Source organism: Podarcis gaigeae (assembly GCF_964106915.1).
Source record: "Podarcis gaigeae genome assembly, chromosome: 15".
Lineage (NCBI taxonomy): Eukaryota > Metazoa > Chordata > Lepidosauria > Squamata > Lacertidae > Podarcis > Podarcis gaigeae.
The window spans coordinates 41955720-41970002 of record NC_139692.1 but is presented as its reverse complement, the minus strand read 5'-3'; the positions used below and the strand labels follow the sequence as shown (position 1 = coordinate 41970002).

The 14283-nt window shown below is 47.2% G+C and overlaps 1 protein-coding gene across 2 annotated transcripts in view; it reads left to right on the top strand.

Moving 5' to 3' along the window:
- The window catches only part of RPH3AL (rabphilin 3A like (without C2 domains)), a 48612-nt gene that overhangs the window by 9945 nt on the left and 24384 nt on the right, over positions 1-14283 (top strand). For both annotated transcript variants that reach the window (XM_083715261.1, XM_083715260.1), the window contains exons 2-4: positions 1301-1414; positions 5038-5181; positions 9799-9928. In XM_083715261.1, the coding sequence (XP_083571387.1) occupies positions 1338-1414; positions 5038-5181; positions 9799-9928 (351 nt within the window). In that variant the 5' untranslated portion in view covers positions 1301-1337. The remainder of the gene's footprint in view (positions 1-1300; positions 1415-5037; positions 5182-9798; positions 9929-14283) is intronic.

Genomic DNA, 14283 nt, shown 5'->3' with positions numbered 1-14283 from the left:
AAGCCTTTGGCAACACATAATTTATATGTTGCTTTATCAGCTAGTGCTAAACTTCTTTTCAAGGGATGATTCCGACGCCTGGGGCTTAGATCCTCTGTCTGCCTCTTTTATTTTTAAAGAGCGGATCTGCAAGTCTCTCTCTCTATACTCTGCTTGCAAATGTCACCCTCGACAAAGTCAAATATTGAATGTGTGCACCTTCCTAACTGTTGAATGGGGACGTATTATGTTGACAGCTCTGGCCTGCCTGCTGTTTTTAGGGGGGGGGTCAAGCGGGTGCTCATTTGTTTCTCTGCATCTGTCCTTTTGCTGGGTTTTCTAGTTAAAAGATGCTAGGGGGTTTTAAAAAAGGGAATCAGGATGCTGTCGGAAAAGCTGGCCAGTGGTTCTGCCATTGGTGAAACCAGCCAGTCGGAAGCCTCTACGAAACAGGGTGGGAGGGCAACAGCTGATTCCTGTTTTGCCCCATTATCTGGTATTTTGATATCATTTTTACTTGACTTTACATATAAGCCTCCTCAGGAAAAGAAACCATACGCAGGAAAAACAAGCCTGCACTCAGAACTCAGGATTGTCATTTGAAATCCAAAGCTCCATTACTCACTGGGTAGCCCAAAGGTGGAAAGAGGAAGCAGTCCCGACCAGAGAAGATTGGCAATCTGTTAATGGACTGTGCTGAAATGGCTAAATGAACTGGAAAGCTCAGAAATGAAGATGACAAGAAATTTGAAAAGGAATGGGAAATGTTTATTACGTATTTACAAACGTATTGTAAACAGGTTCATACATTGGCGGGATTTAAAGAACACTTGTAATTGTAGAAATAGTATAAATAAATTGGAGTAGAAAAGATATGCAGTTGAAGAAGAAAACTAAGGAACCGGGGAGAAGGGAATCACAGGATTTGGAGAATCCCATTTTATGGATTTGATATTGCTTTTGTGTATAATTTGTTTGTTTTTATTTTATTTTTGTTATCTTTGTTGAAATAATAATAATAATATTATGAAAGCAAAGGACCATTATTCATTGGAACTGGCATGGTTATGGGTGCTACATAATACTCATTCCAGTAAGAAATTGGTCTTTTAGCCCTTTGGAACTCCCTGCCAATGGACTTCAGGCAGGTGCCTTCACTGTACTCTTTTCGGCGCTTGCTAAAAACATTTTTGTTCAGACAAGCCTACCCAGATATCTAGAATGCTGGTGTGTTTTTTAGTTTATTGCTGGTTTTAGTGTTTTAACTGTTTGCCTTTGAAATTTCATTTTATATATTTCACACACCCCTGTTTTCCTCCAGGTTTGATGACGCCGTCTGCCCTGCGTGGTTTGTCGCCATGGCCGATACAATCTTTGGCAACGGGAACGACCAGTGGGTCTGCCCCAATGACAGGCAGCTAGCATTGCGGGCCAAGTATGTCTCTCTCTTTTTCACCCCACGCTGGGGCAATTTCCTATTGGGGGGGGGGGGGGAATCCTTTGTAGGCTGATGCTGTGCTAACCCTTTTTTAAAATAAATAAATAAATAGAACTGCCTGCCAATATTAGCTGCTGATTCCCAAAAACTGCTCATTTGTGAGTACAGTGGTACCTCGGGTGACATACGCTTCAGGTTACATACGCTTCAGGTTACAGACTCCGCTAACCCAGAAATAGTGCTTCAGGTTAAGAACTTTGCTTCAGGATAAGAACAGAAATCGTGCTCCGGTGGCACGGCAACAGCAGGAGGCCCCATTAGCTAAAGTGGTGCTTCAGGTTAAGAACAGTTTCAGGTTAAGTACGGACCTCTGGAACGAATTAAGTACTTAACCCAATACAGTACTTAAACTGTATTTCAAGGGCAGCTTAAGGGACACGATGGCCAGAGGCCAAAGTAGACAGAGCAGCAAACGAAAAAATTTGGACCCTGTCTTGGCTCATCTAGTTAGGGCTGCCAGGGGACAGCAGCAACCTATGAATATTGCCAGCGGAGTTTCTCTCTCAGATCTGGCGTATTGTGTGGAAATGAATTCTCATCACAAAAATATGACGTTCTGAAGTTCTGCTTGCAGAAACTCCGTTTAAACGTTACAAAACAAACGATGCATTGTCTCATATATTTCCATCATTACCTATTCCAATCCCAGTATAAGGCTCGAGGACATATCTTTGCTAAAAAACAGCTTTTTTAGCTTAAAAATACCAACCCCAGAAGATCTCTGTCCCTGCTCTTTTTCCAGCTTGCTTGCATCTTGGCCAACGCCCAGGGAGATCTGTGTGCCCTTGGAAAAACAGCACCTGACTCTGGAGTGGTCCGAGCTACCTTCAACAGCATAAGCAAACACTCTGAAAACCTGTGACTATATCATAAAGCTGGCCCACCCCAACTTTGCGGTGGAAAAATACAAGCCTTCTGCCAATTTGTCCGTACATTCTGCACCGTAATTTAAATGCAATGCAATTTCAACAGTGCACCGTTTTATGTAACGTTTATTAAATAACTTCCAACATCCCAGACCCTGAGATTGCAGAGCCCGGACCTCAGACTTAGGGGTGGCCCCTGGTGATGTCAGAGGAGGTGGAGCCAGTGATGTCATAGGGGCAGGCCCTGGCAATGTCCGTTAAGCGCAGCGCAACTGCGGAGAGCCTGTCATTCAAAAAAAGGAAACGAAAACAGACCTCAAATGAGTCAATTTGTTGTTGTTGTTTAGTCGTGTCCGCCTCTTCGTGACCCCCTGGACCAGAGCATGCCAGGCACTCCTGTCTTCCACTGCCTCCCGCAGTTTGGTCAAACTCATGCTGGTAGCTAAAAGAACACCGTCCCACCACCTCGTCCTGTCGTCCCCTTCTCCTTGTGCCCTCCATCTTTCCCAACATCAGGGTCTTTTCCAGGGAGTCTTCTCTTCTCATGAGGTGGCCAAAGTATTGGAGCCTCAGCTTCAGGATCTGAGTCAATACTGGATGGAAATCAAGAGCGAAGCATTAGCTAAAGGGGGTGCTCTCAAGTCCAGCTGAATGAGGGGACTGTTCCTTCTCACCTGGTTAGGGAGCCTAGGTAGGGGAGCTGCGCTTGCCCACCTGGAGATTCACATCCCCTCCACCTGCCGCCTCTGCCTGAAGGGCAGGCACACCTGGAGTCTTCAGGTTAGCCCTGTGGGGCAGAGGGTGTCTGGCAACCCCTTCATACTGCCCATTGGTTAGAGGCAGGGCATGGAAATGAGAAGTGATGGAGGAGGCAGGGAATTCACCCTCTGCCCACAATTCACGGCTGAGCCATGTCCTCCTTCATCGGGGGCTGGAACAGGCTGGGTTGATCTTGATCCTGGAAATTAAATCACACAGGAAGGTGTCAGGGTGCTGGACAAATACTGCTCAATATTGACATGAGTCTACCAATTGTCTGTGGGTTTGATTGCCTCATACGTGCCCTGCTTGGCTTCCCGGAAGGTTGTAAAATTGAAGATTAAAAATGGGATTGCTTGGATTTATTTTCTTAGTTCTATTTTTTTTTTTTTTAATTAAACCTTCCTGGCCAAGTCGTTTCCCCTCCACCCGGCTCTCCTGGGATCTTTTTACTGCGAGTGATTTGTTACTGTCTTGTTATTTCGTGGCAGGGGGGTAGTATTTCATCCCTTTGGCTCCCTGTCTTCAGTTTGCTTAGGAAGCTGCCTTGTGCTGAGTTAGACCCATGGGTCCATCTATTGCCCACACTGGCCGGCAGCAGCTCTCCTGGGTTTCAGCCAGGGGTTCACTCCCACCCCATTTGGAGACCCTGGGGATTGAACCGGGAACATTTTGCATTTAATAATAATAATAATAATAATAATAATAATAATAATAATAATTTATTATTTATACCCCGCCCATCTGCCTGGGCTTCCCCAGGCACTCTGGGTGGCTTCCCAAAAAATATTAAAATACTGTAATACATCAAACATTAAAAGCTTCCCTAAACAGGGCTGCCTTTAGATTTCTTCTGAGAGTCAGGTAGTTGTTGTTCTCTTTGACATCTGGTGGGAGGGCGTTCCATAGGGCGGGTGCCACCACTGAGAAGGCCCTCTGCCTGGTTCCCTGTAACTTGGCTTCTCACAGTGAGGGAACCACCAGAAGGCCCTGGGAGCTGGACCTCAGTGTCCGGGCAGAACGATGGGGGTGGAGATGCTCCTTCAGGTCTACTGGGCTGAGGCCGTTCAGGGCTTTAAAGGTCAGCACCAGCACTTTGAATTGTGCTCGGAAACGTACTGGGAACCAATGTAGGTCTTTCAAGACCTGTGTTATATGGTCTCGGCGGCCGCTCCCAGTCACCAGTCTAGCTGCCGCATTCTGGATTAGTTGTAGTTTCCAGGTCACCTTCAAAGGGAGCCCCATGTAGAGCACAAATTCTCTTCCACTGAGCTGTGGCCCTTCCCTAGCCCAGATCTAAATGTACTTTTTTTAAGGATCTACAAACTAGGTAATTTTTTAATAGAAAAAGTTAAACCTCTCCCCAGGGAGACTTGCCCAGCACCTTCATTAAATTTCTTTAGGTGCCAAGCACAAAAACATTTCTTTTCCCCCAGGCCTTTGGCTAATTAAACAATCTAAGGCCTTTTAAACTCTCTCTGGTTTTTGTTTTTTTGATGTGCGTGTTATCGTTGTTTGTTACTTTGGTCTAGTTTTTTGTGCTTTTATGTTGTAAACTTCCCCGTGATCCTCAGAAGAAGGGTGCCGCAGAGATTTAATAAAAAGAAGGAAGTAAACAAACCACCTAACTTGAATGTATTGATTTTAAAGCACGACAGGCGGAGTTGATTTTTTAAAACTTCTTTTTTCAAAAAGAAAGCAATGCAACGGCTGTTAGTACGGATTATTTCATGTTTATTAAGATTCTGATGGTTTTAGCATATATACTTGGACGAAGTTCTGTTGGTGTGCTCAGAGATGACGCTCAGATTGTTTGATTTTCCTAAATGTGTAACCGTTACGTGTAATGATTATTATTGTTTTTTAAATCAACATCCTTGCTTCATGACAAAGCTCTTCTTTCTCTCCCCCTCCTCTGAATTCCTTTCCTTCTAGGCTTCAGACCGGCTGGTCAGTGCACACGTTTCAAAGCAGCCGGCAGAGGAAAACGCAGGCGCTGAACGCCAAGGAGATGGACGTCATCCTGGAAGTCGTCCGTCGGGCGGAGAAATTGGACATTGTTGAACAGCAGAGGATTGGGTACGGTTGCCGGCGCCTTCCTGTAGACCTGAGGGTTTCTCATTTTTTAAGAAGCTGCCTTAACACCACACCCCAGACCCTTGAGCCTTCTAGTCCAGTGCTGTCTGCACAGGCTGGCAGCAGCTTCTCAGGGTTTCCAGAAAGGGAGCCTTTCCCGGCTGTGCCATGAGCCGCCAGTCGTTGAACCCAGGGCAATTGCACAGATGCTCTGCCCCTCAGTACCAGTTCTTCCCCTGCAAATAAGGCAAGGTGCTAGACCTCATGGTTCTGAATGGCAACATAGGAAGCTGACTTATACTGAGTCGGACCATGGGGCCATCTAGATCTCTGTTGTCTACACTGGCTGGCAGAGGCTCTTCAGGTTTTTAGACTGAAGTCTCCACCAGGCCTGCCTGATGGTGCCAGGATTGAACCTAAGACCTTCTGCATGCAAACCCATTGCTCTGTCACTGACCGGCAGCCCTCCCCCAATACCTCTCTGGAAGTGTTGATAGGAGCGTGTCCTCTGTGGCTTAGCTGCCTTTTCCTGTTTCCTCGCACCACTCATAATTTTCTAAAACTTCTTTAACGGCAGCTGCTCTCCTGGTTTCCAGACGGTTCTCTCCTTTCCTTACTTGGAGATACCGGGATTTGAGCCTGGGACCTTCTGAACGCAAGTCAGATTCCAAACCACTCTGAGAGGTGGTTACGGTTGGTTTGTTTATATACCGCTTTGGGGCCCACCAAAGCGGCAAACGGAATATCCGTGCAAAAGACAAATGCAAGAAAGGAAATGCAGAACTGCAGCGAAAAGAGTAGATTGGGAAAAGCCATATAAAATAGCGACATCTGCCCGTCACACTTAATAATGCATCTTTAAATAAAAAATATTATTATTATTATTATTATTATTATTATTAAGCTGCAGTCATGCTTGGCTCTGGAGCATTCTGGATCTCACATAACCCAGCTTGTCCCACATTCTGCCCTCCAACCGGTTGCTCCAGCCGCTCGCCTCGTAGCAAGCCCATCCACGAACGCTTGCTCCAAGGTGGGTGCCCTTGCCCTCATCCCTCCCCGAAGTGAAAATCCCAAAGGGACAAATCCCTTTGGTGTCTTCCCCTTTGCAGCTGCCTCATCAGAAAAATAGATATATCTATCTGCGCATGTTGGCATTCAGAAGACCTTGGCCTCAATCCTTGGTCTCTCCAGGTCCTTGCAGCTCTGCCCTGGCCACACCCCCTCTCCTCAGCCACACCCCTTTTCTCCAGGCCACGCCTCCCACCAGCCCTGATTCACACCCCTCTCAAGGGTTTCTGCCTGGCTGGGATGTGTCCCTGAACTCTGGTAACGCCTTTTACTTGCCTTGATGGACAGAGGCAAAAGTGGCCACCATTGCTCCATCATCATCATCATCATCACCATCATCATCATCATCATAAATTTATTATTTATACCCCGCCCATCTGGCTGGGTTTCCCCAGCCACTCTGGGCGGCTTCCAACCAAATATTAAAAACAATACAGCACCAGACATTAAAAACTTCCCTAAACAAGGCCGCCTTCAGTTGTCTTATGAAAGTAAAATAGTTGTTTATTGCCTTGACATCTGCTGGGAGGGCGTTCCACAGGGCACGGGCCACTACCAAGAAGGCCCTCTGCCTGGTTCCCTGTAACCTCATTTCTCGCAGCGAGGGAACCGCCAAAAGTCCCTCCTTGCAACTGGACCTCAGTGTCTGGGCTGGACGATGGGGGTGGAGATGCTCCTTCAGGCCTACTGGGCCGAGGCCGTTTAGGGCTCTAAAGGTCAGCACCAACACTTTGAATTGTGCTCGGAAACGTACTTGGAGCCAATGAAGATCTTTCAGGACCGGTGTTATATGGTCTCGGCGGCCGCTCCCAGTCACCAGTCTAGCTGCCGCGTTCTGGATTAATTGCAGTTTCCGAGTCACCTTCAAAGGTAGCCCCAAGTAGAGCGTATTGCAGTAGTCCAGGCGGGAGATAACCAGAGCATGCACCACTCTGGCAAGAAAGTCTGTGGGCAGGTAGGGTCTCACCCAGTTTTTGCCAGTGGCCCCGGGAAAGTTGCCCTATGGGCAGGGCTGTCTTAAGCATATGCGGCGCCGGGGTGCAGAGATCTGCCCGATGCCCCCCCTCTGGTTGCCCAATCCCAGGCATGCAGGAGGGCGGAGCCAGCTGGCCTTTCGCCTCAGCGTCTCGCTGGCTCAGTTGCCCCCAAACTCACAACACAGAGCTCTTCCCCTGTCTCAACTCTCAGGCCCTGGAGTCTCAGCCTGGCGTCCCGAGCGCCCGGCGCCTGGGTGCCCTGCACCCCTTGTGCCTATGGGTAAGACGGCCCTTCCTATGGGGCTGAAAAAGCCTCCCCTCGCTCCTCGCCATGCTGTAAAATGGGCAGCCCAGCCCAGAAATGGCTTCTTCCTCCACCTCGCAGAGCTGATTGAAGAGACCCATTAGCTGGTGGCGGTCTTAATGCTCTGCTTTTTGAAAAGGAAAAGGTCCTGCGGTTGCCCTTTTCAGAACCGCAGCTGCCTGGCTGGCATTTCCCGAAGCAAATGAGGCCTTAATAGCTGGACGCTGTGAGGCCTGTTGTCGAAAGATCTTTAGAGCACGCTGGGCTCAGCGCTCCAGTCAGCACGGCACAGCCAACACGCCACTGTTGTTTCTCGACATCTTTCCCTTCATTACCCCGCAATTCCCTGGGAAGTGGGGTTTTTTTTGCCTGAGGTGATGAACTGGCTAAGGTCGTCTCCCTTGGCAAATACCAGCTGAACAGTTTCTTAGCTGGAGTTATTAGCTCATTGACGACAAAGCCCCCTTACCTCCTCCCGCTCCAAAAACCCCTTCATTTGGTTGTTTATGCCTTCCAACTGGAGATATTTCCTGATCTTCTCAACTGTGCGTTTCTGGGCCCAGCAGATTCCCGTTTTTCTGAGTCACAAATCTCTGAGCCCAGTGGATTTGGAAACCTTTCTTTTAAAAAGGCATGTGGTGAGGGGAAGAAAGAAAAAAAACAAGCAGAGGAATCTGGGCGAAATAAGCAGAGTTTGGGTTTCCTCCCAGCCTGGGCAAGGTGAGCTGTAAAATTGTCCGTGATTTAAAAATCCCTTCTAGGGTTGGGCGACTGTTGTGATGGCTTATAGCTGGGACGGGGAAGGCTGGAGCCCAGGGGCCATGTGGGTGGTCCTCTGGGACTCTTTGCCTGGCCCCTGGGAAAATTCTCTGCCGTCCAGGCAAGCGTGAGGTTTATCAGAATTCCATAATGTCAGCCCCTCAAAAACACTTAAGGCAGGATTGGTTAGAGGAATGGGTTGGGGAGAAGCGGCATGGCTTCGGAGAGATCTGAGGGCCAGATAGAAAAGTATGGAGGGCCACATCCAGTCCCACTGGGGCCTGAGACTCCCCTGCCCCGGTGCTAGAGTGTGACCTGAAGGAAATGGCAGAATTTGGTTTGCTATAAACATTTTTGTCTGCACAAGCCCACTTGGGTATCTAGAATGCCGATGCATTTTAAGTTTGTTGCTGCTTTTAATGATCTGAATGTTTTAAATGGTTTTTACCAATCATCGCTTTTTTAAAAAAACGCACAAAAACAAATGATATATAATTTTTATGCAGTAAATAAAATAATAGGTTAAGATCCACATGGCGAAGCTGTCAAGGATGACGCAGAATGAATGTTCTTACAGCTGTGGAACTCACTGCCACTGGAGCATGGCCGATATTGAGCTGGATTCCACCATGGTCACATAACAGCGTGGTGGGGATTTTGCTGTGGGTGAAGGTAACGAAGAGGGGGGGGAATTCAGTTCCGTTTGCATTTTACAGCGGATGTGCTTGACTCACACTTTCTGAAACAATACATGAGCTGAAGCACAGTGAGGCTTTTGAAACCCACTGTTCTCTGGATTTTGCAGTGCCCAAACGTGAGGACAATAAACATGCAAATTAGGACAAAAGTGTGCATTAAAATGAAAATAGCATGCAAAAAATGTGCTATGCTAGGGGAAATTGCTTTGCTCAGTTTTGTGTATTGGGAGAAACACCCACTATAAAAGGCTGGTTGAAACTTCTGCAAGGACTTGGGGGGGGGGGCAAATTCACAAACTGTCATGGAAACAAGGAGGATAGAGTGGGGGAAATGACAAACTGAGTTAATCCAAAATGACGGATTTGCCCATCATAGCAGAACATCCCAGGTTCAATCCTTGCATGGTGCTGATAACGCCAAGGTTCCAGGTTCGATATCCGTATCGGACAGCGGCAAATTCCTGCATTGCAGGGGGTTGGACTAGATGATCCTCAGGGTCCCTTCCAACTCTTAAAATTCTAGGATTCTATCTCCGGGTAGGGCTGGAGAAACTGCCTGCCTGAAACCCTGGGGAGCGGCTGCCAACCAGTGCAGACACTACTGAGTTGGATGAACCAATGGTCTTGCTCAGCAGAAGGCAGCATACTGTGTTTCTAATTGAATCTGCCTTTAATTCGCAACCATGAGGACTAGAATCTTGCTTCATTTGCAGGGGGGAAGGAGCTCTAAGATCCCTATGTGTGGGGTCACGAAGCCTCTGGAAATCCCTGCCTTGTGACAGCAGCCTGATGGAGGCTCTTGCTTTTGCAGGCGCCTGGTGGAGAGGCTGGAGAACATGCGGAAGAACGTGATGGGCAATGGCTTATCTCAGTGCCTGCTCTGCGGAGAGGCTCTGGGGCTGCTGGGGAGCACGGCTGTCTTTTGCCAAGACTGCAAAAAGGTGAGATTGCTGGTACCTGCAGAAGCGTCACCTCGTCTCGCTGCAATCTCAGCCGAAGAGTCCCTAACAGGTGGCCACCAAACCTCTGTTTAAAAACCTTCAGGGAAGGAGAGCCCAACACCTCCCAAAGGAGTCCATTCCTCTGTCAAACAGTTCTTTCCATCAGGAAGTTCTTCCTAATAAAAATAATAATTTATACGCCGCCCATGGGACGTGGATGGTGCTGTGGGTTAAACCACAGAGCCTAGGGCTTGCTGATCAGATGGTCGGCGGTTCGAATCCCTGCGACAGGGTGAGCTCCCGTTGCTCGGTCTCTGCTCCTGCCAACCTAGCGGTTCGAAAGCACGTCAAGTGCAAGTAGATAAATAGGTACCTCTCTGGCTGGAAGGTAAACGGTGTTTCCGTGCGCTGCTCTGGTTCTCCAGAAGCGGCTTAGTCCTGCTGGCCACATGACCCGGATGCTGTACGCCGGCTCCCTCAGCCAGTAAAGCAAGATGAGCGCCACAACCCCAGAGTCGGCCACGACTGGACCTAATGGTCAGGGGTCCCTTTACCCTTTACCCTGCCCATCCAGCTGGGCTTCCCCAGCCACTTTGGGCGGTTTCCAACAAAATATTAAAAATACAAGAAAACATCAAACATCAAAAACTTCCCTAAACAGGGCTGCCTTCAGATGTCTTTTAAAAATCAGATAGTCGCTTATTTCCTTGACATCTGATGGGAGGGTGTTCCACAGGGCGGGCGCCACTACTGAAAAGGCCCTGTGCCTGGTTCCCTGTAAGCTCATTTCTTGCAGGGAGGGAACCGCCAAAAGTCCCTCCTTGGAGCTGGACCTCAGTGTCTGGGCTGAATGATGGGGATGGAGATGCTCCTTCAGGTCTACTGGGCCGAGGCCGTTTAGGTCTTTAAAGGTCAGCACCAACACTTTGAATTGTGCCTGGAAACGTACTGGGAGCCAATGTAGGTCTTTCAGGACCGGTGTCATATGGTCTCAGCAGCTGTTCCCAGTCACCAGTCTAGCTGCCGCATTCTGGATTAGGTGCAGTTTCTGGGTCACCTTCAAATGTAGCCCCATGTGGAGCGCATTGCAGTAGTCCAAGCGGAAGATGACTAGAGCATGCACCACTCTGGTGAGACAGTCCGCAGGCAGGTAGGAATCTAGTTGGAATCTCCTTTCTTATAACTTGAAGCCATTGGTTCGGGTCCTGCCCCTACAGAGCAGCAGAAAAAAACTTTGTTCTATCTTCCATGGGGCAAGCCCTTCAAATATATGAAGATGACTATCTTTTTTAATATATATACTGTATTTTTCGCTCTATAACACGCAACCGACCATAACACGCACGTAGTTTTTAGAGGAGGAAAATCTGTAGGCATGCCACCCGTAGGCATTCCCTCCATAACACGCACAGACATTTCCCCTTACTTTTTAGGAGGAAAAAAGTGAGTTTTATGGTGCAAAAAATACGGTAATAATATTTATTAAAGTTTCAAAAGAATTACAAACATGAAAAAAGAAAAAGAAAACAAAAAATACAAAGTACAGAAAAAGTAAAAAAGCAATTAAAAACATTTCAATCTTTCCATGTCTTATCTTTCATTTACTTATTTCCCTGACCTCCTCTCACCTCCCTCTTTTGTATTCTAGTTCAATAGTTGTTTCAGCAAATCCTTACCCTTTTTGCATTTATCTTGATACTTTATCGTAATATATTATAACTTTACATTTTTACATGTTAACAATCCATTTTTACATACCCCTTAACAACATTATTGCTAAAACCACTTAGCTTCATTCCAACCTCCCTCTAACATTCCTTAATTATGAAGATGACTATCAGATCTCTCAGTTTTCTCTTTTCTTGGTGAAACACACCCAACTCTCCCTCCTCTGTCCTTCTTAAGCCTTTATCGCTGATGCTCTCTGCTGTGCTTTGGGTTGATCAAGTTTGTTTGTATTCTGCCTTTCCATAGTGAGCTGCGTTCAGAGCAACTTCCAACAGACACACATTTTTACCATTTTGGGGGGCAGCTTGAAAGCTGGGGGAAGAGAGAGAGGGAGAATGATTTGCAAAACATCTCAATGAATCCAAAGAAGGTGAAAACCTGCATTTTAGAAGAATGAAGTCAGTTTTTTTAATAATAATAATAATAATAATAATAATAATAATAATAATAATAATAGTTGTTGTTGTTTAGTTGTGTCCGACTCTTTGTGACCCCCTGGACCAGAGCACGCCAGGCACTCCTGTCTTCCACTGCCTCCCACAGTTTGGTCAAACTCATGCTGGTAGCTTCGAGAACACTGTCCCACCATCTCGTCCTCTCTCGTCCCCTTCTCCTTGTGCTCTCCATCTTTCCCAACATCAGGGTCTTTTCCAGGGAGCCTTCTCTTCTCATGAGGTGGCCAAAGTATTGGAGCCTCAGCTTCAGGATCTGTCCTTCCAGTGAGCACTCAGGGCTGATTTCCTTCAGAATGGATCGGTTTGATCTTCTTGCAGTCCATGGGACTCTCAAGAGTCTCCTCCAGCACCATAATTCAAAAGCATCCATTCTTCGGCGACCCGCCTTCTTGATGGTCCAGCTCTCACTTCCACACATCACTACTGGGAAAACCAGAGCTTTAACTATGTTTAACTTTGTTGGCAAGGTGATGTCTCTGCTTTTTAAGATGCTGTCTAGGTTTGTCATAATAATAATATCTGGAATTAGATACATCAGTTCAAAGCAAAAAAGAACTGAAATGTAGTGGATCCAGGAGACTCTGCAGCCTGGGTTGCACACTACACAGAGAGTAAGACCTTCTGTATGAATGGGACCGAGTTTTGCAGCCCAGTTCCCCAGCCTGCATAAGCCTGGTGGCATAGAAAAGTTTTTCAGCAGGCGTTGAAAGGTCAAAGCAGAAGGCTCCTGCTTAATCTCTGGTGGCAGAGTGTTCCACAGGACTCTGTGTTAAGGCTCAGTTTTTTGTCTCTGTCTGAGGAACCTCACCGACACTGTGTGTGTGTGTGTGTGTGTGAGAGAGAGAGAGAGAGAGAGAGAGAGAGAGAGAGAGAGCAGTATCGCTCCTACAAAGGATCTTGGATATCGAGCCGCGATGCAAGGAGTCAGGTGATCCCTAAGGTGCCCTGAATCTAAGTTCCTCAGGGCTTGGTCAATTAATACGAGGGTGTTGAGCGTGTAGTTAAACTACGGAACTTGCTGCCACAGGAAGCTGGGATGCCCACCAGCTTAGATGGCTTCAGACGGGGTGGAACGGATTCCCTCGGGAGGTGGTGGACTCTCCTTCCTTGGAGGTTTTTAAGCAGAGGTTGGGCGGCCATTTTGTCATGGATGCTTTAGCTGAGAGTCCTGCATCGCAGGGGGTTGGTCTAGATGACCCCCAGGGTCCCTTCCAACTCCACAATTCTGTGATTCTATGAGGTTTGGAGGAGGAAAATGCTATGGATGGCTACTAGCCACAATGGCAAGCCTCTGGCTCCTCAGTCGGAGGCAGCAAATACTTCTGAATACCAGTTGCTGGAAACCACAGGAGAGGAGAACGCTCTTGTGTTTGAATCCTGCTTGCTGGTCAGCCTGAAATAATAATAATAATAATAATAATAATAATAATAATAATAATAATAATAATAATAATAATAATAATTTATACCCCGCCCTCCCCGGCCAGTGCCGGGCTCAGGGCGGCTAACATCAATAAAATTTCAGTAAAAACATAATAAGAAAAAAGAAAAAGAAAAAAATTAAATACAGGTTAAAATGCAATTTAAAAGGCTGGCCTAGATGGGCCACTGGCCCAATTCTGCAGACTCTTCCAGCGCTCTCAGCGTGGCTTGGTAGTTGATGGGCAGCCAGCGAAGATATTTATCTTGGGAAGCAACCATTTCAAAACCTTGTAAAACAAAGGAAGGTCGACTCGGGAACTCTGGCAGAGTGTGTAAACGTGCGCCCGATAAGCTGCTCTTTCCTCGCATCAAATTTCAACGGAGTTTGCCTCTCGTGCACTTTCCGTGCGAGGAAAAAGCAACACCCAGCCTTGCGTGAAAACGGATTGCGGCCACCCGTTAAGTATAGCCCTCTGGGCTGGGCTTGGCAAGGTTATAGGTTTGGGGGCTTCCTCTTTCCCACCCCCCACCAATCTAAAGTCCACAATTTTTCTTTCCCATCCCGCTTCGCTGCCTTCCCATCTGAAACCCCATTTAGTTTGCGAAGAGCAAGGCTTCCTTCACGCCTGACGGCACGGAGAAAGCATTTAAGTGCTTTTAAATTACCAAGGGAGGTGATGTTGAAACGACAGCTCACTGTCTGCAAAATAGTTTCCACAGGGAGCTGATTTTTTATTTTATTTTTTTTCA